General features: G+C 44.5%; 1 protein-coding gene across 1 annotated transcript in view; it reads left to right on the top strand.

Annotated features, from left to right (window-relative positions):
- The first annotated feature begins 408 nt into the window (after window positions 1-408).
- Window positions 409-27,341, top strand: part of LOC117254851 (phosphofurin acidic cluster sorting protein 2) — a 28,547-nt gene continuing 1,614 nt past the window's right edge. Inside the window, 19 exon segments of the mRNA XM_078166573.1 lie at window positions 409-746; window positions 3,871-3,958; window positions 6,596-6,685; window positions 6,800-6,925; window positions 7,614-7,776; window positions 9,427-9,518; window positions 10,637-10,720; window positions 11,227-11,286; window positions 11,386-11,537; window positions 12,512-12,605; window positions 13,513-13,584; window positions 13,832-13,920; window positions 14,482-14,614; window positions 19,203-19,307; window positions 23,257-23,357; window positions 24,055-24,209; window positions 24,306-24,416; window positions 25,745-25,856; window positions 26,557-26,623. Of these exon segments, the coding sequence (XP_078022699.1) occupies window positions 577-746; window positions 3,871-3,958; window positions 6,596-6,685; window positions 6,800-6,925; window positions 7,614-7,776; window positions 9,427-9,518; window positions 10,637-10,720; window positions 11,227-11,286; window positions 11,386-11,537; window positions 12,512-12,605; window positions 13,513-13,584; window positions 13,832-13,920; window positions 14,482-14,614; window positions 19,203-19,307; window positions 23,257-23,357; window positions 24,055-24,209; window positions 24,306-24,416; window positions 25,745-25,856; window positions 26,557-26,623 (2,064 nt within the window). The 5' untranslated portion in view covers window positions 409-576.

The following is a 27,341-nucleotide window of genomic DNA, read 5'->3' as shown; positions in this document are numbered from 1 at the left end:
GCAAAAAAGGGGGAGAGGTATGTCAAATATTTTTTTCAAGCACTGGTAGGGACTTATGTTGAGGGGAAATTTAAATGGTTGTTATTTTAGATTTATTTTTGCTGCCAATTCTTAGCAAAAGTCTTTTTTGGCAATTTTAGAATAAATCGTGCCTTTCAAACCTGAGATGTGTTAGATATTTAAATCACTTTATTCTTTCGTCTTCAACTTTTAACTTTCAAACATCAAAGTTAATAATCTAGTAACTGATTCATGATAGAGGGAGGGTCAAATCTTTGGAGCTTCAGCACCCTCTGACAAGTGAAGAACAGTCCCTTACAGAAAATATTTCCATCTGGAAGATACTCCAGTAACTGTAAGAACCTCTGAGTGTGCTTCAGTAGAACTACAATAAGAGAGTAGCTGTAGTATTTTCCTTTCGTTTTCTGATCCAGGATCAGCTCTCCTCCCCTCCTCTTCCTCCTCTTGCTCCTCTTCCTCTTCCCTCCATCCCTTCGCCCCGCCCCGCTCCCTCCCAGCCGGACCGGAGCATCGGCAGCCGGCATCACATCGACCTGTCGCCGCGGAGAGGCGACGATGGCGGCGGCTGTGGACAGAGCAGCAGTCCGGGGGAGCGCTCTCCCATCGGACCCGGACCTCATCGGCGGGTCTGGAGCTCCCGGAGAGCCCGACGGCCGCGTGCCGGTGCCGATGAACCTGTTCGCGACCTGGGAGATCGACCGGTCCTCCCCGAGCTGCGTCCCCAGGTAAGAGGATTAATGTTCGGCCGGAGAGGAGCGCGTGAGCACGGTGAGAGGAGGAAGGTGAGGTGCTCCATCACTGTGTGTGTGTGTGTGTGTGTGTGTGTGTGTGTGTGTGTGTGTGTGTGCGTGTGAGCAGTTTCTTTGTTAAATCCAACAGTTCGGTATCAATCAAAAATCAATATAAATGAATCATCATCATCATCATCATCATCATCAGCCTACTGTGTCTCGTGCTTGGTGCCAGCAGGTCAGTCACCAACACACCAGGTAACATCAGCAGGTTGAAGCTCATCAGCTGATCTCTGATCAGTTCATCCATCATCACATGTTTACACTGTAAATATCAGTTAAAATAACAAACAAAAACAAATCTAAATGATTTATTATCAAATTATTAAACCACCAAATATCATCATCATCACCATCATCATCATCATCATCATCATCAGCGGCTGATATTAGAAACAAAGGTTATCAGTGGCTCCTGCAGACCAGGATCGGCTGTCTCATTCATTAGGTGTCGCTGTCAGAGGGCGCTGTTAAACATGTTGGGGTCAGAGGTCACCAACAGGGTCGTCTCAGCAGTGAGACGCCAAGGTGAGACGACTTTAAATGTTCCTGTTTCCTGTTTCTTCATATATTTCTCAGAGTTCAGTTCTGTGGTCAGGTGAAGTGTCAAACACTCACTGTGATCACATGACCATTACAGTCTGCTGTGTGTGTGTGTGTGTGTGTGTGTGTGTGTGTGTGTGTGTGTGTGTGTGTGTGGCTCAGAGAGACGACACTTCACTCTTCGTGCATGTGCACGGTGGTGCGCACAAAGTTTGAGCTGTGCATGTAATTCTCAGCTGTCGGTTCAGAGAACATGACGTGCACGGCTCTCGTGTTCTCACACAGTTGAAAACACATTGACGGATAACGATCAGCTGATTAGTTTTGTGCCGCTGATTCCTCCACCTGTCTGTTTCCAGGCAGATTAGCAGCAGTGTGACCATGCGGGGGTTAACGACCAGTCAGAGATAATCCTCTTAAATGGTCATGTTGCCTCAGGAAGCAGCGACCTGTTGGCGGTTACAGAGAAGATGACAGCAGAGGGAGAAATACAGAAGATATATGTTACTGATCTGGTTAAAATAAATAATGTCTGAAATTATTATTATTTTATTGTGTTTATTTTATTCTGTGTGAGACGCTCAGGTTTCGGATGTTTATGTTCGCTGAGTGTCGTGGTGTTCCGCATGGATCCATTTCAGGACCACTCCTCTTCTGTCTCTGAGCTGAATGAAGAAAACAGCAGCATGTGCTTTTGTTGCACAAGGAAATAAATATAAATTCAAGGTGTTTTACTGAAGCAAGTTTATTTTGAAAAAGACTGTCTGCATCTTATGAGCAGAGACTGGACATTTCCTGTGAAAATTATATTGTATTTTGAAAAGACACAATGCAGGTAACATGTAGGGATGCACGATAACATCGGTACGTCATCAATATCGCCCGATATCAGCTTTAAAATGAAAATGAATCAGCGAACATGCTTTTTCTTCTTCTGGACATTGAATTAATATTACAGGCACTGAACAGTGTTTCATGTCTCCGTCACCATAAAGGTCTGTATGAATAATATGATGTTAATTCATCGACAGCAGAGACCTGATGATCACTAAACTTAGGAGGGAAAAAAGTGGATATATCGATAGCAGTGATCGACCAAATAGGTTGTTATATGTCAACATATCGGATATCAGCGAAACATCTTATATCGTGTATCCTCAGTAACAGGTGTAAATTGACATGCCGTCCTGAAACGTCACCAACAGACACAGGAGGATACCTAGCGTGTCGCATGTAGACGCAACAAAGCGGCAATATTTGATTGATACTTGTTGGATTATCAGTCGGGCAGAGAGCGACTGCAGGTGATCACAGTTCATGGCGTTCTCAGCTGCTGCGACCGATTCTTTGTGAATTCATCTTTTTTTGTAAAAGAGAAGAATAATGATATTAATAATCATTCAGTAAAGTTTGAGTCAGTTTAACAAGAAAAACTGAATGTTTCTAGGATGAAGAAGAATTTCAGCCCCAGTGAAGACTGAAACTTTGAGTCGTCACCATCAGTGGACGCACAAACAGTCTCTGTCTCTGTCTGCGTGCTGCAGTCCAGGTGCAGGTGAGCAGGTATTAGCAGGTATTAGCTGCTCTTGGCTGGTGTTGACAGGAAGCTGTGGTGTGTGGGACGAGTCCCTGCATGATCCTGCAGTAATGAGCTCCCAGGAGGAGCAGGTCAACAGCTCCTGCTGGATTCAGCTGTCCTCTCTGCGTGATGTCACCCTGAAAATAAAGGAGGCCATTGGACGGTGTTTTAGGAGGAAAAGGTTAAACCACGGTGACCAATCAGGGCTCTCTGAGGTTGTGCTGTCATCGTTTAATTAATTTCTTCAGATCTCATCGTGTACGCGTCTGGCTGTAAAACGTTTGGCTCTAGGAATACTAATGTCAGTCAGTCCAGACATGGTCCAGACATTCGTCGTCTCCAGAAGATGAATCCTAATGAGTTTGTTGATTCTGGATTTTTTGGCAAACTTGTCACTTATCCAGTGAAACATGTGGACCAGACGGACTGGTGCAACAGTTTGTACAAACACAATGAATCCAGTGGAACAGTTACAGGCCTGTCGGCCCCTGAGCAGAGACATGAAAAAGACCCCACACCCCGACACAGGGGCCAAACGCAGACTGAAAGAGATGTAAAATCTCTCTTCATTGTTGTTTGTACATCTCTGTGTGGTTGTTTTGTGTCTCTTTGGGGACAGTTTAATGTAACAGGACACTGTTAAATGAGGTTGAGATGCAGGTTGTGTCTTAAAGCAGCTCTTCTGTTTGATGATGTTTCACTGATTTAGATTTTAATGTGACTGTGTTTGACATCGCTGTGAGGTCACAGTCAGAGGTCTGAATGTATGTAATTATAACAGGGAGCTTTGCTGTGCATCCTTTTGGTGTCTGCTGTCACATGTCCACCAGCTGTCTGTCCTGACTCTGTCCATCAGGTCTGGAGGAACCTCTCTGTCATCTGAACACGCTGATAAAAGGTGTGTAACGTGACTCGTGTCCTGTCTGATTGTCTCAGGTTGTGCAGTCTGACTCTGAAGAGGCTGATGGTTTTGAAGGAGCTGGACAGAGAACTCAGCTCCGTCGTCATCGCTGTGAAGATCCAGGTGAGGAAATGTTATCGGTTGTGTATCAGCGTCTGTCCTCCACGATCCTCCTGATTTTACGTTCTATATGAGTCTGACCTGATTTATGTCTCTGCTGCTGAGCTGAGTTCATTCAGTTATTTCTTAGACTTTCCAACATGTGACTGTTGCTAGACATGTTTTCTGCTGAGTCGCTGCTGTGTGATTATAAAACGTCTCCTGTGGTTCTGTCACCATCAGGTTGTTACCTCTGTATCGTACTGAAGTACAGCAGCTGAGTAACGTTACCTTTCACCACAGGTTCAGGTTTGAAGCGTCAAGTGTCTCTCCACTGTCACAGTCAGACACTTTGTTCATCGATTTGGTTTTTTAATTCATCTCAAGTGACACAACAGTTCATCTGGTGTCTTTATGAGACAGTGTCTGCTGGTAGCTCACTGACAGAGTGACTGATGGTTGTCGCTGTTTTATTAGTGGATGCAAATAGAAAAGCTGTAGTAGTGTTTCATCTCATTTGACACAGACACCAACAGAAAAGCTCTGCATGGATTTATTTTGTGTCCTCTGATTCAAACTGAAATGGATTGAAGCTGAATCTGCAGGATTCTTGTTCCACAGATCAACTTCTGATTTAAATGTTGAGTCTTTGGTGGGAATTGAACCTCACTTTAATGCTCAGTCCCTCCAGGATGTCACAACAATTAATGCAAATTCAGCCAATCCCTGTGAATTCTGTGCCGCCTTGTAATTTAGTTCGATCACCACAACTTTATCACAAATGTGACGATTTAAACGGTGAAATCTCTTTTCATTGCAGAGCTGCGTGCAGCGAATCTATGAACTCAGCCTCTGTTTATCATGAGGCTGCTGCTGCAGGACCGCAGCTCTGTGCCTGGGACAGGGCTAACTGTTAGCATCACACAGCTAACGTTACCCAGCGGTTATTAGTTCAGACCAAAGATTGGCGGCAAGATGAAACAGTTTGAGAACGTTGCAGAGAGGTGTAAACTGGCCGGTCTGAGCTCGACTCAAGCCAGCTGATGGTGTCACCTGACACTCAGCTGGTCAAATGGCCGGCGGCTGGTTTTAAAGCACGTCACCTGTTTCAACAGCCAATCAGCTTGTAGTGAAGTCAGCTGGTCAAGTCAAAATGACCACAGACGCCGTGTTGGCTTGCTGCAGCAGGTGCGCCGTCCCCACAGAGCCCTCTGTTTCTGTCCTCACGGATTATATTTTTACGATGGGTCTTCGATGTCAGTGTGAGATTAACGCCTCAGTGACAGATGTTAACCGCTGCTGCCAGGCTGTTCTTTTGCCCTGTCTGTACATTTTACAATGAAAAATAAAGCACCAAATGCGTTCACATCCTCATCACGATGAGTCGGTAATCTGTGTATAACCCACAAAATTTGGAAGGCTGTGGTCATGTGACCAATGTGCTGATGGTAGTAAAGAATTAAGTGAGAAGCCATCTGTAAGGAGACAGGTTTGGGCGGTCACAGAACACAGGACTTTGTCGTCATCATGTTTCTTTTCCTGAACCTAAAGTCTGTAACTTAATGTGAAGGATAAAGGACGTAATTCTTCAGGCACAGCTGGGGGGGGGGGGGTTGGGGGGGGGGGGGTGTCTCTGCTCTTTGCAGATGATGCAGTTCTGTTGGCTTCATCACATCGTGACCTCCAGCATGACCTGGGGTGGTTTACAGCCGAGTGTGAAGTGGTTGAGTTGAGAGTCAGCACCTCCAAGTCTGAGAGTTATGGTTCTCCGCCAGAAACTGGTGGATTGAGTTGGGAGTGAGTTACTGCCTCAAGCTAGGGAGTTCAAGTATCTCGGGGTGTTAATGGGATGGATCGGCGGTTTGGAGCGGCGCCTGCAGTGATGTGGGCACTGTGTCTGACTGTCACAGCTCAGAGGGAGCTGAGCCAGAAGGCAAAGCTTTCCATTTCCTGGTCCATCTGCGTCCCAACCCTCACCTATGGTCATGAGCTCTGGGTAGTAACTAAAAGAATGAGGTCACAGATACAAGCGTGTGAAATGAGTTTCCTCTGTAGGGTGTCTGGGCTCAGCCTTAGAGATAGGGGGAGGAGTCAGACATCTGGAGGGAGCTCAGAGTAGAGCCGCTGCTCCTTCACGTGAAAAGGGGTCAGTTGAGGTGTCTCTGTTTGATCAGGATCCTCCTGGGCGCCTCCTGTTGGACAGCAGCTAACAGTAACACCATGTAGCATAACGTGAGCAAATCATCGACATTCAAAAATTCTTAAAAAGTTTATTGCCAACTGAACACTGAGGTTCGTCCGCCATGTTTCTGCATATATGACATCAAGTCGTGGACTCTTTTCTGTCGGAAACTCATTTTTCTGATTATTCTAATGACACACGAATGCATGGATAGACTGAAAAAAAAAAACAGACTGTAACTCACAGATAACTGACTGAATCCATGGCAACATTATACTTCCTGTTTATATCCCCCAAAGCATTTTGGGAACTGTAGTTCCAAAGCACAGAGCATGATTATCTCTTAAAGTGAGATAAAGAAGAAGAACATGAGTGACACGGTCCATTAAGAAGTGTTTCCTCTTGCAGCAGTCCCATGGTGTCCGTCTTTCCTTCGTCACATTAATAATCCTGTATCTGTCTTCGTGTCCGTCTCCCAGGGCTCTAAACGGACTTTGAGATCCAACGAGTACCTTCTCCCTCCGGACGGCCTGATGGAGACAGACCTGGAGCTCACCTTCTCACTGCAGGTCACACATTTAATCATCCCCTTGACACACACTCATAATACTGTGACAGAAAATCTTCTGTTGGTGGATGCTCCTGCTCCCCAGAGGATGAATCCATGTCCCTCTGTTTCTCAGTATCCTCATTTCCTGAAGCGAGACGTGAATCGTCTGCATGTGATGCTGCAGAGGAGGAAGAGGTACAAGAACCGAACCATCCTGGGCTACAAAACACTCGCAGTGGGAGTCATCAACATGGCGGAGGTACGACAGGGAGCAGTGTGTCGACACTGTGGTCCTGAAACTCAGTTCATCATTCATGTTCCCCGCAGGATGAACCGAAGCAACTCTGATGGTCCTCTGACTTTGATCTGGCGCCATCATCAGGTCGAGGCTGAGGAGTCAGGAGCAAGGAGCTGAGAGAGGGAGGAAGGGAGGACGGGGGAGAGGAGGGAGGAGTAGAAGGAGAGAGAAGAGATGTTAAGGAGTCAGGAGCAAGGAGCTGAATAAAGAAGGGAGGAGAAAGGGGAGGAGCTGAGGAGTCAGGAACAGTTTCACCTCTTTTTCATTGAACACATTAAAACACGTGAACGCACCAGTTCAGGGAATCTCACCTTGTTTTGCTTGGGGGCCACTTCTGCAGAACAACAGGAGGTCAGGGGCCAATCAGGAGCCCTGTACATGTACACAGGGCCGTATCCAGGATGTGAGGACACTTGGGGCTGAGCCTGGATGTCTGCCAGGGGCCCGTAGGATCATCCACTGGCTCTGATTTGATGTTTTTTTTATGCACTCTGCACAACTTTAACAGAGACACACTGTAGTGATTTTAAACTTCAGGATGAATCAAACATGAAATGACTGATTTCTTTCTTCAGACAGTGACAGCATCGCCTCTCTGCTGGTGCGTGGGCGGATGTCTGTGTGTGTGTGTGTGTGTGTCTCGTCCCAGGTGATGCAGCATCCGACAGACGGAGCCCACATCCTCGGTCTCCATAGCAACCTGAAGGATGCTTCTGTACGTGCGGCGGAGCTGAGCGTCCATTCTCTCACCAGCCAGCCAATCGAGCAGGAGGACACAAGCGGTCACCATGGCAACAAGACCAAGGCCTCGGGTGAGGAGAACAGTGGAGCTGACCGTCAGTCTGTCTGACAGCATCAGGTGCTCGTTAAAGACCGGTTCCTGATTGGTCGGGAGCAGAGTACATATGAGCTCCTCGATGTTTTTGAACAAACAGCCTCACTGCACCCCTCAAAGCAAATCATCATCATCATCATCATCATCATCATCATCACAGCTCAGTCAGAACAGGAGCTTCAGTCCTGATCAGAGTCCGCTCATAATGACCGTCTGTCCACCAGATCCAGTGTTAGTGTTTGTTGATTCAAGCTGAGGCTGCAGGAACATTTCTCACCCGTGATAATCTAATGTGCAGAGGAGAGTCGGTGTGAATGCTCTTCATCATCACCAGAGAGAAACTAACAGTGTTGGAAGAAGCATTCAGATCCTTCACTACAGTAAAAGTACTAATACCACACTGTGACAGGACAGCAGTGACGTGGGGGAGAAGGAGAAGTACTGAACTTATACTGAAGGAATTTTATTTAACCTTTATTTAACCAGGAAGTACCACTGAGATTGAAAAGTAGAGATCCAGCTGAGGCAGCAGCCAATCAGAACACATTTAAAATGCAATAAATACAACATGTAATACAAAAATCCACAATAAAACAACAACAGTTCAAACATAGTGGCCTCTAAAGAAAAGCAAGCACATGTCTCTGTTCTTTATGATGCCCTTAAAGTCATCAGTGGATTGAAGTGTTTCTGATTTTAGATCTTTTTGTAGATTGTTTCATGCTCACAGTGCAGAGTAGGAAAAACAGTTTTCCCCACATCTAGTGAAACCCAGGGTACGTTAAAGAGCAGCCATGCGGAGGAGCGTAGCAGGAAACTACCCGAGCTGACTCACAGCAGGGTTCAAAGGTCGGCTGGAAGTTTGACCAGTATTGCTTTATGGATAAAAATATACCAGTGCTGCTGTCTGTGAGTGGTCAGTGACGTCCAACACACCAAATCATACAGGATGCAGTGATGACTGAGTCATTTTGCAGCTGTAATAAAACGTAGAGATGCATGGTGCACTGGATCAAGGCTACGTAAAATGGAGGAGGTTGCGTTCATGTACAATATGTCACAGTAATCAGTAACAGACAGAAAAGTTTCTTCCACACGTTTTTTCTCAGCACTGAAAGTAAAACGAGACTTATTTCTGAAATAAAAGCCAATCTTCACTTTAAGCGTCGCGCCTACAGCAGCAGTATGTATATGAAATGAAAGCTTGTCATCTATCCGTATGCTGTGGCACTTGTACGCAGACACTCCTTCACATCTGATTTACCATCAGATGTGAAGATACTAAGATCATCCAGCAACTGAGTGAGCTTTTGAGAAGACCATAAAACTCTGAGCATTTAAAATGTTAAACTCAGCAGAGCAGTTTGTAATGACTGAAATACGGTCTGAAGCTCCTGCACCACCTGCATCACGGAGGGCGCATGTGTGTAAATGACAGTGTCGTCCGCATATAAATGTATTTTACTATTTTACTACTATTTTAATACTTGTGTGAACATACTTAGTCGGCACACCTCCCACCACTGGAGACTAAACACTGCAGTTTTTCATCCTCCAGTTAAAATAAACTTCGGATTACTTCAGTCAGAGTTGTTGTGTATCTACAGTTTGTGTGTTTGTGGGACAGATCGCTCTCCTGACATGGAAAACTACTGGGAGGACGATGACGACAGCTTCTCCTCCGAACAGGAAGGAAGTGATGACGCGGTTCCTCCTCAGGTGAGCCTACCTGTCAGCTGACACAGCACAGAAATGATGGCTGCGGTCCATTCTGTAAGCCAACAGGTACAATGGCAGGACCTGGAGCAAAGAAATGGAATGCAGCCATCAGTGTTTTTGCTACTGAAAACTTCCATAATAATAATGATATTAATATAATACATTTTATTTATAAAGTGCTTTTCATGGTTCTCACAGACACTTTACATTAGTTAAAAACAATCAGAGAATAGAAAACAGTAAAAACAGAAAAGTCTGTTAGCTTACTTTCAATATGTGGATTCACTAAAAACTGATCCTTTAAATCATCTTAAAATGAGCTAAATGCTAACGTTAAATCATCTCAATTTAAGCTAAATGCTAACATTAAATCTGCTTAATTTGAGTTTAACGCCAACATTAGCATTCATCTGAAAGCTTGGCTCAGGTTTAATCAGTCTCTGCGCTTGGCTAATATACGTTAGCATACAAAGTGTCGCAGGAAACATTAGCATTGTAACATACAGGCCTATGTACAGTTAGTATGGTAATATGCTAATGTTTAGCATGTCATGAAACTGCAATAAAGTGAAGAAATGGAAATATGACCCACTGCTAGACTTTGTGCTTTATGCTAATGTTAACGTTATCATGTTAGCATACTAACATTAAAGTCCACAAGATAACACGATGACATTACGAATGTTACAATTGATATTTAAATGTTGATAGGTTATATGCATGTTAGCATGGTTCTATGCTAACATTTGATGAGTAATGTTTAGATATGTAGCCTAATCTTTTAGCATGCAACAGTTCTGCAACATTCAGTAGCCAACATGTATTATTACATTTGTTTATATGATAACATCGATGTACTAACAACAGCATACATCATTAGCATGCTACATTAGCATTCAGCTGAAACAATAACATAGAAGTGTTTAATTTGACCTGTTGGTGGCGCCGGATCAAAAGTCAAAGGATCATCAGTGTTGTGATTCATCCTCTGAGGATCATGAGTTCATGAACCAGAGAGAACGACAATATTTCATAGCAGTCATCAAGAAGTGACACTTTATCACTTCAAACTGAACATCTTTAACGACGACGTGACATTTCCTCTGTTTGTTTCTCAGGACATGTTTGACGATGATGATGATGTTCAGGGAAAGACGAAGAAGTCTCGCAGGAAAATGATCCGAACAGCCTCCCTGACTCAGGTGAGGTCCAATCAGAGTCTGCCACAGAACATCGCCTGTATCTTATGTGGGTCCATGTCATTGGTTCGACATCCCATTAGTTCGACTGTCCGCGGTGCTGAACGGCTCGCGGCGGACGTATGGTGCGCTGCGACCGGCTTGAGGCGGAGCAGGCTCACAGCTTATGTGTTTTCACTTTCTTTTTCATTTTAACCCACACCATGATCTTTTCCTGACCCTAACCAAGTGGTTTTTGTGCCTAAACCTAACCAGACCTTAACCACAGGGCATCATGATGATTTCGGAACGGACTTCGGAACAATGAGTTTAATATGGTCGAACCAATGCGCAGTTCCCTCTCATGTCACGTTTTGTAGTTGCAGCATTTAATGTAGCGTGTCAGGGAAATATTGTTAATGTGTTCTCAACTCTCCTCTCGGTTAAAAAGATAAATATATAATAGGATAAGGCACTTTGATCAGATGAAGAAACTGTGTCTCACTTTCCTTCTTTTCTCTGTCGCTCAGCAGCCGAACTTTAAACAGAAGTTTGTGGCTCTACTGAAAAGATTCAAAGTCTCTGATGAGGTTCGTACTCGACGCTGCGTCGTCGTCTTTGCTCACGAGAAATCCACCTCATCACTCCACCAGTAGATTCATCTCTGTCACCCTGTGTAAACGCTGCAGGTTCTGGACTCAGATCCGGTGGGTCAGAGTCAGGAGGCCGAGGAGGACCTAGACCTGCTCTACGACAGCCTGGAGGTTTACAACCCGAGTGACAGCGGCCCGGAGCTGGACGACAACGACAGCATCATCAGCACGCCCAAACCCAAACTCAGGTCAGACTGTGGACACGCGCCTCAGCTGTCCTATGCATTTACATTTCATATAATAAACTAATAACAGTCTAATTAGCTAATAAGAGCTAATAATCCATTTCAGTAAGTTAAAAAATAGTCACCCGCAGACGCCATAATGGTGGACGTGATCAACACACTGTCTCTGGTTTACCTGTACCCACTGCTTGATGATCCAGGTGCTTCGGTTGGTTTAAGAGTTGAGTGATTTGCAGGATTTATGGAGAGCTGCAGGATGACGCTATAAACGACTGTCGCATTAGAACGAAATCAGAAATACCCAAACAAACATTCCCCAAATCAACAGGCCTTTACATACATATATATTTATACACACACAACAACCCTGTCACCCTCTCAGGGTGGTATCTGTATCTGTGTCATCCTCAAGCTCGGGTCCTCTACCAGAGGCCTGGGAGTTTGAGGGTGTTCCTGCTGTTCCTAGGACTGACTGCACTCTTCTGGACTGAGGCTTCAGATTTTGTTCCTGGAATCTGCCAGAGCCACTCTGTCAGTTTGGGGGTCACTGCCCCGAGTGCTCCTACTACCACGGGAGTCAACTTTGACCTTGAGTTTGACAGCCCTGCTTTACACTGTTTCAGTTCTGCACACAATCTGACCAACATTTGATGAAAGTAGCCTCAAAACTGAACGAACACATGAAGAAAAAAGGTATCTGTTAGCTCCCGATTTGATCTGATGATTTAACATTTTTAACATTTTTCAACCGAGAATAAACTAAGAAAACAAGGTCGTAACAGTAGAAACAAAATACATGTGGAAACATGATTCATTGGATTACATTCACTGGGGGTGGATGAGGGGCCCACTTTTGAAAATGTTGTCCCTCTGCCTGTATTCACTGACGGCTGTCTTGCAGTTGATGCTTATCTGATCAGCTGATGTTGCATGTTGTCCCTGTGCAGACGGTTGTGTTTGTGGTATCTGACCAACAGGCCTTTCTTCGAGGGAATCTCTCAGTCCAGCTCTCAGACTGAGATCAGGAGTCTCAACAGTCAGAGGGGCCAACAGAAACAACAGACTGCAGCCGTGAGTCCAGCTGATACACAGTGTACTCCACTGAACACCAACACCATGGTGATATTTGCACAACATGTATTTATGATCATTAATGAGTTCACACAGCGAGCTTTTTCCTGTTGAAAAGACATTAAAAAAACTGACTACGGTCACCGGTGGAAAGACGCTCAGAGAAGGTACAGAAGTCAAAGTTTTTTTTTCACTGACTGTTTGAAGACATTGATTGAACGTTCACATTAAGACTGTATTTCACTGGATTTGCAGTATTGAGTTTCAGCTGAGAAACCAGGGGAGCTACCAGGAGAGTACCTGGTCTGCACTGGTGTTTAAGTGGGTGGAGTTATTTTGTGTTATTTTTCCATGAATGATGTCAAATGACTCTGAAACTAAAAATGTCCTGAAAGCTTCTTGTTGGCAGCACACAGACTATACAGATCCATATTTATGACATTTTATATTAAACATTAAATACATTTTAATTACAACTTCCTGTAGACGTCATTTCACCCAGCAGAGCATTATGAGTTTGGAGAAACACCTTCACACTAATTAGTGTCATCACTCTTTTAACCAACAACTAAACGATCACAACAATTAAACTAAGTTGTAATTCTGACACGCTGATGCTGTGACCGCATTGAAAAGAAGGTGAACAGAGGTCTCAGACGATCAGACCGAACATCACCCTGAAGTATCCGCTGACACCCCGGTTGGTGCTCAGCAGGCAGACGTTCGTTGTTATCTTTGTGTATTTTAGTGATGTGACCTGTTGGGAGGATGTGATGTAATAACAACCTTCAGTCCGTCTGTCTCATGCTGTAGGTGAAGTGAAGTGTGTGGAGTCAGACAGCAGTTGTACTGTCCTCTGCTGCCCCCTGCAGGTCACTCTGTGTCACTGCTCTGTTCTTATCAACAGGCTGCAGAGCGTCTGTCTCCAGAGTGTCCGCGATTCCCCGACGAGTCCAGAGGAGACGAGGCCGGCGCCGGGGTGAGTGTGGATCCCTGTACTCCGTCACCAACATCATGTGTTCCCCGGCTCCTTACTTTAACCTGAACCCAAGTCTAACGTGAACCTTAAAGCCAAGTCTTTAATTTACGTTCAGACAGGTCTTTGAAGACGTGATACCAGCCAGAATGTCCCCACTTTACACAACTGTCCTCACTCTGTTTCGGTCCTCACTATGTAGCAAATACAAGTACACACATTCACACACTTCTTCATCTTCTCTCCACAGGAAGTTGAGGATGATGTTGTCATGGGAACAGATGCAGGCCCGGCTGCCAAACTCTGTAAAACTGAGTCCCAAACACAGGTGTCACCGAGGTACACACACACACGCACACACACACACGCACACACACACACACACACACACACAAGCTTGCTACCCATCTTTACGCTTCCTTTAGGTTTTTACACTGAACCAAACAACGGCTGCGTCGTGTGGCTCCAGTGTGTGATGTCAGACATCATGATGACTTCACAGAGTCAAAAGAGGCGTGACATGTAACACAACAGCATCGTCCTCTAGTGTGACATATAACATACGTGTCAGCAGCTCTTTATGAACAATAACAATGACATCACATGTCAATAACAATCATTTAGCGTCCCTGTTATATGGCGGCTGATCTTGTCCTCTGCTCGGAGGGTAAGGAGCTCCTGTTAGCTGCTAACTGCTAACAGCTGCTGTTCTTCTTTGAGTTAGCTGCTAACTGCTAACAGCTACTTTTTAAATCTCCCGCTGTGGGTTGCACATATAACATGCAGTCATACTCCCAGCATTCGGTCAGGGCCAATCAGCTCAAAGAACCAGAGAGAGGGAGAAGATGATTGTCAGGAGGAAGATCTGGTCAAACATTTATCCGTGTGCTCTCCCGGCAGTAAGACAGGAGGTCAGGTGTCTCGCCATCCTTGGAGCGCCTCCATGAAGGACAGACAGAACTCCAGAGGGACTGACAGAACCAGCAGCGTCGACAGTGAGACGTCGTCTGACTACAGGATACCTCCTCCACAGGTGAGACACACAGACGAGTCATCTGGCAAAGTTGTGCTGACTCTCTGGCTTTTACTTATTTTAGTGTCCTTTTCAGCTGTAATAGCAAGAGTTTCTGAGCAGGAAGTGGGCGCCATACTGTTTCCTGCACAGTGAAAATGGAGGCTGAATAGACTGAGATCAAACTGAGCAGCGCTGATCAAACATAAAACCAAGATTGTGTTGCTGTGTTAAGTATTTCCTCCCCTCAGATGTGTTCAGAGACATGTTTCATCTGTTTAAATGTAAGAGATTGAGATTGTTTGTTACCTCGTCACCCACCAGCGGGAGCATTTACTGGTCCTGTGTGGTGCAATGCATTCTGGTAGTTGTAGGTTTTCTGCCTCTTGGTTAAAAGCAGATGTCACAGTACTTCTTCTCTGGTCATGTTGCACCAGTTTCCAAAGTATTTGTGTCTTTACAGCAGTGAAATATTTCTTTATATGATGTCAGAGTGCAGCTTCCTGTGACATCAGCATATCAGGACTATCAACACGCCAAACATGTTTCTGTTAGTAGTCATCACTTAAACTGTCTACACTAGCGCCAGTGATACCGCATGCGTCATCTAAAATTGTTACTCAGCTGTTTTATATTTTCTTTTGACTTGAACGGACGTGCACGAGCGAGAAAACAGACCTTGTTACAGTCTGTAAATCCTTTCCTTTCCTCGCCCCACACTGATGCAGAAATACATTTGTCAGTAATTATCTTAGTTGCACATTACTGCAGTGATGAAATAAATCCATGTGATAATCATTTTAAGTTTAAAGACAAGCACTTAAGTCAAAATCCTGACTCACCAGTTGAGGGCAGTTCATGTACATTTTGCAGCAATGTTTTAAAGTTGAGGTGCAGAACTTTCTGATCTGGTATCTGACACATATGGAATATTATTATTATTAATAATATTATCATAAAGCAACAGTGATGTAGAAATTAGACTCATTTTAAAATTGTCATTGTTTTTAAGATGATTCAATAAAATATTTAAATATATATATATAATATTTATTTATATATATATACAGTACAGGCCAAAAGTTTGGACACACCTTCTCATTCAATGCGTTTTCTTTATTTTCATGACTATTTACATTGTAGATTCTCACTGAAGGCATCAAAACTATGAATGAACACATGTGGAGTTATGTACTTAACAAAAAAAGGTGAAATAACTGAAAACATGTTTTATATTCTAGTTTCTTCAAAATAGCCACCCTTTGCTCTGATTACTGCTTTGCACACTCTTGGCATTCTCTCCATGAGCTTCAAGAGGTAGTCACCTGAAATGGTTTCCACTTCACAGGTGTGCCTTATCAGGGTTAATTAGTGGAATTTCTTGCTTTATCAATGGGGTTGGGACCATCAGTTGTGTTGTGCAGAAGTCAGGTTAATACACAGCCGACAGCCCTATTGGACAACTGTTAAAATTCATATTATGGCAAGAACCAATCAGCTAACTAAAGAAAAACGAGTGGCCATCATTACTTTAAGAAATGAAGGTCAGTCAGTCTGGAAAATTGCAAAAACTTTAAATGTGTCCCCAAGTGGAGTCGCAAAAACCATCAAGCGCTACAACGAAACTGGCACACTTGAGGACCGACCCAGGAAAGGAAGACCAAGAGTCACCTCTGCTTCTGAGGATAAGTTCATCCGAGTCACCAGCCTCAGAAATGGCAAGTTAACAGCAGCTCAGATCAGAGACCAGATGAATGCCACACAGAGTTCTAGCAGCAGACCCATCTCTAGAACAACTGTTAAGAGGAGACTGCGCCAATCAGGCCTTCATGGTCAAATAGCTGCTAGGAAACCACTGCTAAGGAGAGGCAACAAGCAGAAGAGATTTGTTTGGGCCAAGAAACACAAGGAATGGACATTAGACCAGTGGAAATCTGTGCTTTGGTCTGATGAGTCCAAATTTGAGATCTTTGGTTCCAACCGCCGTGTCTTTGTGAGACGCAGAAAAGGTGAACGGATGGATTCCACATGCCTGGTTCCCACTGTGAAGCATGGAGGAGGAGGTGTGATGGTGTGGGGGTGTTTTGCTGGTGACACTGTTGGGGATTTATTCAAAATTGAAGGCACACTGAACCAGCATGGCTACCACAGCATCCTGCAGCGACATGCCATCCCATCCGGTTTGCGTTTAGTTGGACGATCATTTATTTTTCAACAGGACAATGACCCCAAACACACCTCCAGGCTGTGTAAGGGCTATTTGACCAAGAAGGAGAGTGATGGAGTGCTGCGGCAGATGACCTGGCCTCCACAGTCACCGGACCTGAACCCAATCGAGATGGTTTGGGGTGAGCTGGACCGCAGAGTGAAGGCAAAGGGGCCAACAAGTGCTAAACACCTCTGGGAACTCCTTCAAGACTGTTGGAAAACCATTTCAGGTGACTACCTCTTGAAGCTCATGGAGAGAATGCCAAGAGTGTGCAAAGCAGTAATCAGAGCAAAGGGTGTCTATTTTGAAGAAACTAGAATATAAAACATGTTTTCAGTTATTTCACCTTTTTTTGTTAAGTACATAACTCCACATGTGTTCATTCATAGTTTTGATGCCTTCAGTGAGAATCTACAATGTAAATAGTCATGAAAATAAAGAAAACGCATTGAATGAGAAGGTGTGTCCAAACTTTTGGCCTGTACTGTATATAATTTTTTTTTAGAAAAATGAGTCCTTAGATTAGTTGACTAACGGAAAAAATAATTGTTACATTAATCAATAAAAAATAATCCTTAAGTGCAGCCCTACTGACGTGTACTGACGTGTACTGATGTTACTGACGTGTACTGACGTGTACTGATGTTACTGATGTGTACTGATGTGTACTGACGTGTACTGACGTGTAGTGACGTGTACTGACGTGTACTGACGTGTACTGATGTGTACTGATGTGTACTGACGTGTACTGACGTGTACTGATGTGTACTGACGTGTACTGATGTGTACTGACGTGTACTGATGTTACTGATGTGTACTGACAAGTACTGACGTGTAGTGACGTGTACTGACGTGTACTGACATGTACTGATGTGTACTGACGTGTACTGATGTGTACTGATGTGTACTGATGTGTACTGATGTGTACTGACGTGTACTGATGTGTACTGACGTGTACTGATGTTACTGATGTGTACTGACAAGTACTGACGTGTAGTGACGTGTACTGACGTGTACTGATGTTACTGATGTGTACTGACAAGTACTGACAAGTACTGACGTGTAGTGACGTGTACTGACGTGTACTGACGTGTACTGATGTGTACTGACGTGTACTGATGTGTACTGACATGTACTGATGTGTACTGACGTGTACTGACGTGTACTGACGTGTACTGATGTTACTGATGTGTACTGACAAGTACTGACGTGTAGTGACGTGTAGTGACGTGTACTGACGTGTACTGACGTGTACTGATGTGTACTGACGTGTACTGATGTGTACTGACGTGTACTGACGTGTACTGATGTGTACTGACGTGTACTGACGTGTACTGACGTGTACTGATGTTACTGATGTGTACTGACAAGTACTGACGTGTACTGACGTATAGTGACGTGTAGTGACGTGTAGTGACGTGTACTGACGTGTACTGATGTGTACTGACGTGTACTGACGTGTACTGACGTGTAGTGATGTGCACTGACGTGTACTGACGTGTACTGACGTGTACTGATGTGTACTGACGTGTACTGACGTGTACTGATGTTACTGACGTGTACTGACGTGTACTGACGTGTACTGATGTGTACTGATGTTACTGACGTGTACTGACGTGTACTGACGTGTACTGATGTGTACTGATGTGTACTGACGTGTACTGACGTGTACTGATGTTACTGACGTGTACTGACGTGTACTGACGTGTACTGATGTGTACTGACGTGTACTGATGTGTACTGACGTGTACTGACGTGTACTGATGTTACTGACGTGTACTGACGTGTACTGATGTGTACTGATGTGTACTGACGTGTACTGATGTGTACTGACGTGTACTGATGTGTACTGATGTTACTGACGTGTACTGACGTGTACTGATGTGTACTGATGTGTACTGACGTGTACTGACGTGTACTGATGTTACTGACGTGTACTGATGTTACTGACGTGTACTGACGTGTACTGACGTGTACTGATGTGTACTGATGTTACTGACGTGTACTGACGTGTACTGATGTGTACTGATGTGTACTGACGTGTACTGATGTGTACTGATGTGTACTGACGTGTACTGATGTGTACTGATGTGTACTGATGTGTACTGACGTGTACTGATGTGTACTGATGTTACTGACGTGTACTGACGTGTACTGATGTGTACTGATGTGTACTGACGTGTACTGACGTGTACTGATGTTACTGACGTGTACTGATGTTACTGACGTGTACTGACGTGTACTGACGTGTACTGATGTGTACTGATGTTACTGACGTGTACTGACGTGTACTGATGTGTACTGATGTGTACTGACATGTACTGATGTTACTGACGTGTACTGATGTTACTGACGTGTACTGACGTGTACTCACACTGAGGTTCCGATGTTTGTTTTCAGGTTGCCAGGAAGTCGGTCCTGGATCAGCTGAACCACATCCTGTTCTCTGATGATCAGATTCCTGATTCCATCATCCTGATCAACACCACAGACTGGCAGGGACAGGTCTGTCCGTCTGTCCGTCTGTCCATCAGTCTTAAAGAGACAGCAGTTTGTTTCTGTCCCTCTCTTCGATGTAAAATTTGCTGATTGACCAACCAGAGTTTGTTTATCACTTCTGCTCTCCTGGTTGGTCGCCGGTTGCACCAACAGGGCTTCAACCTGGTTTGAAGATAAGTCGGTCGTAACTTGGCGTCTGACCTCAGAGTTACGCTGGTTGCACCATCTCGGCTTAAACCTTCTTCTCGCTCAGACCAGGTGTAAATCCTCCGCCTCGTCACTAGCAGGTGTGAAATCAGAATCTCACCTGCGTCTATAAATCAGCAGCCTGATACGCAAGAAACGCTGAACAGCACCCTACGTTAGCTTTCCTACAGTCTCCTTTTTATTTCGCTAACATACAAACATAAACACGTCTGGTCTTCACCTCAGCTTGTTGAACCAGCGTCCAAACAAACCGGTAAAAAGTGCACCGCTAATGTCCGTTAAAGGGTAGGACAGTGAGCTATGTAGCCGGTCAGCAGCAGCACATGAAGCAGCCGAATATAAACTTACTTCGTTCCATTCAGATGCTGGTGTGGTCGTCATTCTTTAATACCACTAGTAACGACACGCTGTCACTCCCCGAGTCTTAAACTGCAGGTTTGTTCACTTTTCTCATGTGGCGCTCCACCCACCAGCTGCTGTCACTCAAACCCAGACACGCCTCTCGTGTACAGCTCTGTATACCTGAACATCTCTTTCTTTTATAAAGATTATTTTTCAGCTTTTTATTAGACAGGACAGACTTTAGTGTGACGGGGGAGGACACACAGCAAAGGGCTGCAGGTTGGAATCGAACCCACACGCTGCAGCAAGGACAACACCTTTGTTCGACCCATCCTTGTGAAAACTTTTATCTTAAAAATACCTCAAAGGTATTTCTTCAAATTTGGCACAAACGTCTACTTGGATTGAAGAATGAACTAATTAGAATTTTGTGGTTGAAGGTCAAAGGTCAGTGTGACCTCACAAAACCTGTTTCTGTCCAAAACTGAAGAATTCATTCACTAATTCTGACCAAACTTGACCCAAATGTCTAACAGGATAAAATAATGAAGGTCAAAAGGTCAAAGGTCAGCTTGACTGTGACATCATCATGTTTTAACGTCATATCTCAGGAACAGAAGGGGAGACATTTGGTCAGATACTGAATTGGTGACTCTAATCTTGAAACTGTGCTGATTGTATAGATCTTCTGTGTGTGAAGCATCTATGTTTTCACTGACATGGATGGAGACTGTCAGAGACACTGGACTGGTGGGCGGAGTCACACAACCACAGGGTGGTACTTCAAGTCTTTTGCTCTGATGCTTCATAATAATGTTGCTGCAAATGATAAATGATTAGTAACACAATAACAAGGCAGCAGGAGAATTTAATAGTGTATCCAAGCAACACATGACCTGCTAGGCAACAGCCTTAGTTGCTGGCCATTCACAGCAACATGTATCGCTAAGACCGGGTGTAGTTAAGCGGGATTTCTGTCACTCTGCAGTTACACCTCCAAAACACTAGTTGTTGACGGCGGTTTCTGTGAAGTGCTGTAAAGTTTAGTTGATTCAAAACACACATTAAAAAAACACACATTAAACACACAAATCAGCTTCACTATAACTCGCAGCATTCACAGACAAACACTTGTCTTTATCTGGACACATTTTCCCCACAAATACAACATGCTAACGTTATTAGCACAAGCCTATGGCATTTTACATTGTATAAATTAGCCTAGCAGCTAGCAGAGATTTTCTCTGCTCATATTTCAGCCAGGATAAATCACACACAGTGTGTGGAGGCTTTATTGTCTTCACAATTTATTGTTTCTTATCTGTGAAGTTAAAGTAAATCAAAGCTTTGTTTCCACTGAGGGAAATGGTTTCAGCTTACAGAGACAGACAGGAGGTCTGCGTCACTGTGACGTTGAGTCACATATCTGGGGAGCTGCACGTCAGGCTGCGGTGTAAGGTACGGCGTTGAGTCAACGCAGAAGTATAAATTCCACGTTAAGACTAGGCTTAAGTTTAGTTGGTGCAAGTGACGTCATGTTCGTTCTAAAGACCGGTCTCAACAAAGAGCGACTTAGCAGTTTGGACCAGACTAAGTTCAGACCAGTTGGTGCAGCCGGCTCCTCGGTCCAGAAAAGACAAACAATAAGACAGAAGACAGGAAACAGTCGGTTCAGTCTGTTGATCACATGTCAGTCAGTATGTTAATATTATAACAATAAAACGTTGAGAACATACATGACGTACAGTCAGGTCCATAATTATTTGGACAATGATACAGTTGTCATCATTTTGGCTCTGTACACCACCACAATGGGTTTTAAATGAAACAATGAATACCTGCTTAAAGTGCAGACTCTCAGCTTTCATTTAAGGCTTTTTTCAAAAATGTAGTATGAACCGTGTAGGAATGACAACCATTTCTTCACACAGTCCCCCAACTTTAAGGGCTCATAAGTATTTGGACAAATTAATATAATCATCAATTAAACAGTCAGTTTTAATACTTGGTTGCAAATCCTTTACAGTCAATGACTGCCTGAAGTGTTGGACACATAGGCATCATCAGATGCTGGGTTTCTTCCCTGGTGATGCTCTGCCAGCCCTTTACTGCAGCCGTCTGCACTTCCTGCTTGTGTTTTGGGTGTTTTGCCCTCAGTTTTGGCTTCAGCAAGAGAAACGCATGCTCAGTTGGATTCAGGTCAGATGATATGACTTGGCCATTGCAGAACATTCCACTTCTTTGCCTTAAAAATGTCTTTGCTTGCTTTTGCAATATGCTTCAGGTCAATGTCCATCTGCACTGTGAAGCATCGTCCAATGAGTTTTGAAGCATTTGGTTGAATCTGAGCAGATAATGTAGCCCCAAACACTTCAGCTTTCATCCTGCTGCTCTTGTAAGCAAGACAAGACTTCACTAGAATAAATACAGAGGGTTTATCACAAGATGCAAACCAATGGTTAGCCTTAAAAATGGAAGGCCAGATTAGAGTTTGTCAAAAACCATCTAAAAAGCCTGTACAGTTGTGGAACAGCATACTATGGACAGATAAAACAAAGATCAACTACCAGAATGATGGGAAGACAAGAGAAGGAAGAAGGGAAGGAACTGCTCATGATCCAAAGCACACCACCTCATCAGTGAAGCATGGTGGAGGTACTGTTATGTCATGGCCATGTATGGCTGCCAGTGGAACTGGTTCTCTTGTATTTATTGATGATGTGACTGCTGACAAGAGCAGCAGGATGAAAGCTGAAGTGTTTGGGGCTACATTATCTGCTCAGATTCAACCAAATGCTTCAAAACTCATTGGACGATGCTTCACAGTGCAGTTGGACATTGACCTGAAGCATATTGCAAAAGCAAGCAAAGACATTTTTAAGGCAAAGAAGTGGAATGTTCTGCAATGGCCAAGTCATATCATCTGACCTGAATCCAACTGAGCATGCGTTTCTCTTGCTGAAGCCAAAACTGAGGGCAAAACACCCAAAACACAAGCAGGAAGTGCAGACGGCTGCAGTAAAGGGCTGGCAGAGCATCACCAGGGAAGAAACCCAGCATCTGATGATGCCTATGTGTCCAACACTTCAGGCAGTCATTGACTGTAAAGGATTTGCAACCAAGTATTAAAACTGACTGTTTAATTGATGATTATGTTAGTTTGTCCAAATACTTATGAGCCCTTAAAGTTGGGGGACTGTGTGAAGAAATGGTTGTAATTCCTACACGGTTCATACTACATTTTTGAAAAAAGCCTTAAATGAAAGCTGAGAGTCTGCACTTTAAGCAGGTATTCATTGTTTCATTTAAAACCCATTGTGGTGGTGTACAGAGCCAAAATGATGACAACTGTATCATTGTCCAAATAATTATGGACCTGACTGTAAATCTCTCTCTTCCTCCTCAGTATCTGTCGGAGCTTCTCTTCGATCAGCCAATCGTCTGCACCGTCTCAGCAGCTGATGTTCAGGCCGCCTTCAACGCCATCATCAGCCGGATCCAGAGATTGTGAGACTCACCTGATCGATCACCTGATAAGAGAAACACCTGCAGCCTGTTGCATCAGCAGAGTTTCACTATCACAAACAGGTCGCACCAGTCAGTCACAACGTAGAGTTCAAATGAAAACCTCCGTCAAACAGGTGGAGCTTTTCCTTCTGCTTCCTGTTGATGCTGATAGCGACACTGAGCACGCTCTGTTCCAGTTTTCTATTGAAGTTCTGACGGCCTTTCCAGAGATAAGGACGAGAGATTATTAAAAAGACGTATGAGAAATAATTAGTACCGTCTGTCATTTTGAATATTCAGAACATTAATCTTCGTGATGCATTCACAGGAAATAGGAATTTCCATTTGCAGTGATTGGTGCCTGTAACAGAAACGTCTACCTGTTCAGGTGTTGTTTTTATCACCTCGAGATGGAGGGACACTGATGTAGTTATTAATGACTGTTCACCTTCGCACAAAACATCAAACACAACGAGCTGAACAAGAACGATAAACCCGTCCTCCAGGTTCACCTCCTGACTGCGCTGATGAAACACCACTTTTGTTTATTCCGTTATAATCGGTTGAATCGTAGAGACGGTGCACCTGATCAAACGTCTGATCAGCTGCTGCGACAGGCTGCTAACTCGATCCTGCTCTCATCAGTTAATGTTGAATATCACATCAGTCATTTATTACTGTATGTTGTGTTTTCCAGCTGTAACTGTAACTCCCAGACGCCGCCCACCGTAAAGGTGGCGGTGGTTGGAGATCAGAGCTACCTGAGCACCGTCCTCTGCTGCTTCGTAGAGCAGCTGGCCAGCAAAACGCCTGATTGGCTGAGCTACGTCCGTTTCCTCATCCTCCCCGTCGGTACGCAGAAACTCCCACACGTCATCTCGTGACATGTAAACCAGCTGGTTATGAACCTTCCCATGATGCTCTATGTGTTTATTATCACCCCACCAGGAGCCCACCCACTGGCCAAGTACCTGGCCACCCTGGACAGTAAATTCAACAGCCTGTTCATGGACGCCGGCTGGAGGGAGCTGTTTGGCCGCGTGGAGTCTCCTCCTCTTGGTATGACTGACCTCTGACCTCGGATGAGATCATCAGATTAACCTGAATGTGCTCGTAGGAGTTATGAGTGACGCACCAACACGCGTCTCCTGTGGTTCTCGTGGTCTCCAGAGGATCGAGTCTTGGTTTCATCTTCTTCCAGTGCTGCTTCACATGGTTTCCTAAGGGTGGGAATCTCTGGGAACTTCACAGTTTGAGTCCAAATTGATTTTTGTTTTTATGCCTCTAAACCTGCAGCACTCGTGGCTGCAGACCAGAATCCTGTACAGGTCCATCTGGGATAAGCTGCGCCTGCCCATATCCATACAGCTCAGTAATACAGTAGTGTTTGGAGTCAGTGAGGTCACTTCAGGGTTAACTCTATACAGAGGAGTTTCATCATCATCATCATCATCATCATCACCACACTAAATAAATAAGATACTCTTAATGTCACATACAGCTCAGTGATACCTGCACGTCATTCAAGTCTCGGCTGAAGGTGAATTTTTGGAGAGTGTTTTCAGTGTTTCTACATTTCCCGTTAGAAGATCACAGAGTATCGTTTACATCCCACTGACATTTTACTGTCTCACAGTCGCAGACACTTTCTGTACCGTTTCATCTCATATCATATGAAGTACTTCATGCATGGTTCTGATGATGTCACTCATCATTAACAGCCCCGCCTCTTTCACATGAACGTGCTGGTGGCTGATAGGAAAACCCAGAGTTGACTGAACTAGTTCATAACAGCTCTGTAGCAGCAGTTATCCAGACGCTGGATGTGACGGGTGAGTCAGAGCAGAGGAGGAGGAGATATCCTGGGGAAGATGAACTGCTTTCACAGTACTGAGGCCTCTGGTCTCTGGTTACCCTCTCTCTAGTCTTGCTCACCAGACCTGGCTGGGCCGACTCTCACTTTAAGATTGGGGAAAAAAACGCCCCTGCTGCTTGTATTTCTTTCAGCCAATCACAATCGTTGTGGGCGGTGCCACAGCAACGGTGCGCTTGCAAAAATATTGCCGGGGGGAAACAGGTTTTGGTGTAACACGCCCACAAAAATATCACCTACAGGACACGAACCATGGCAGAAACATGGCTACATCCCCGCAAGATCAAACACTGCAAAAGTTCGTAAAGGGCGTGTTGAAAACTGCTACACAACCGTAGGTGGTAGGGCGGGACTTCAGCGGGTGGCTCGTTCCACCCAATGAGAGGCTGATCTTTGCAGCGAACTTCCGCCCACTCAGACTACCTTCCCTCAGGTGTAGATGCTGACTGTGTTTGACAGGTAACACTCACTGGTAAACTCTCTGTCAGGTGACGATGTGCTCTCTGTTCCACAGATCCTGTGGGTGTAGCAGGTCGAGTGTCTCAGTATCTGAGCGGAGCTGCTGTTTCTCACCTGTGTCCGATCTCAGAGGCCATGCTGACCTGCAAACACAAGAGGTACGATTCTTACCTGTCAGGATCAGACCTCAAACCTTGAGTGTGTCTCAAACCACGTACGTCTGTTTGTACACTTAAGTGCAGTACACTACGCACTTCCTGTGTGGTGCACTTATTTCAACAGGGCGGTGTTGTCTCAACACTGTTGTTTTGCTCTTACTGAACCGCTCCTTCTTCTTCCTCTTTGTCTTCTTTTTAAACTGTGAAATGCAAACAGGTGGTGGAACATTATCACTGACGTTTGACTGCTGTCTCCGCCCACACATAAAACAAACTTATGCCACAACATCACAGCTGATTCAAATGTGCTGCCGTAGCGAGGAGCAAGTTAGCCCCCTGAGTTCCATTACAATGTTGCATGTAGTCGTCTGGCTACACTCGCTTTGTTCCCCGAGTCCCCTCCTTTCCTGTTCGGTCTCTGTTCAGTCCTGACATTGAGACGTACAGCGCCAGGTGTCCACAGACGGCGACAGTACGTCTGTCCTCCATTTCTGAACGTCATGAGAAGAAGCTCTGTGACCTGCTGAGAGCTGAACTTTGCAAAAACTGTGTTTACTTTGTGTTTGTGAGGAGGAGTTTTCCCATTCACACAGAGTTTACCACAGCAGCAGCAGCATCTAGTGGACATGAGAGGAATCACAGTGTAACACACAGAAAATCTTTGACTCCACATTTGATTTATTCAGTTCTGTTGTTTTGTTTTTAACTGTTTGAATCTGTTCTTCTTCTGCAGCCCCGACGACGACTCCTGTCAGAAGTTTGTCCCTTTCATCGGGGTGAGAAACTCTGTGTCAAGTGCTCCTAATAAACAAGTACTGCAGAGTGTTACGTCATGGACTTGATGCTTCGCTGCTGCAGTGTCGGATCTACTGTGTCAAAGTTATTAACACATTATCTTACAGATGCATACGCAGCACAACAGAGGCGTCACCTGTAGATTTATTTTAGTCGGTCAGCAGGAAGTAGTCTGGTCTCAAACGTCAGACTCAGAAAAGGATTTATTACCAAGTGTGTTTTCACTTACAAGGAGTTTGCTTTGGATTTTTGGTGCATACATTTAACGTACAATAAACATAATAAGAGGGATGAAAATAATGCAAAGCACTGCAACACTCAAAATATGACAAAGATAAATATAAATATGTAGAACAGAGCTGTGACGGAATATAGAGACCTCACCTGGTTTGTGCAGGAGGTGCAAATATGTGCAGTGTGCAAAGATAAGAGTCTATAACGAATATATCGACGTGAGAGGAGACCGTGTTGACGAGTTCAGCTGCAGTCGGGAGGAAACTGTTTTTGTGGCCTAAGTTTATTCTAACAGGAAGTGGCGTTGGTTAAAGCGACTGAAAGCAGACATATTTATAGACAGAAGAAGAAGAGAGACACTGATGCTTTGAGATACTGGTGCTGTTAGGAAATGTCTGATGATGTTTTCTTGAACCTGAAAGATCTGCTTTCATGAGACGTGCATCTTGTTGCATGGTGATGTCA

Source organism: Epinephelus lanceolatus, chromosome 3 (genome assembly GCF_041903045.1).
Source record: "Epinephelus lanceolatus isolate andai-2023 chromosome 3, ASM4190304v1, whole genome shotgun sequence".
Lineage (NCBI taxonomy): Eukaryota > Metazoa > Chordata > Actinopteri > Perciformes > Serranidae > Epinephelus > Epinephelus lanceolatus.
Note: the sequence above shows the minus strand (reverse complement) of the source record. Positions and strands in the feature narration are given on the sequence as shown.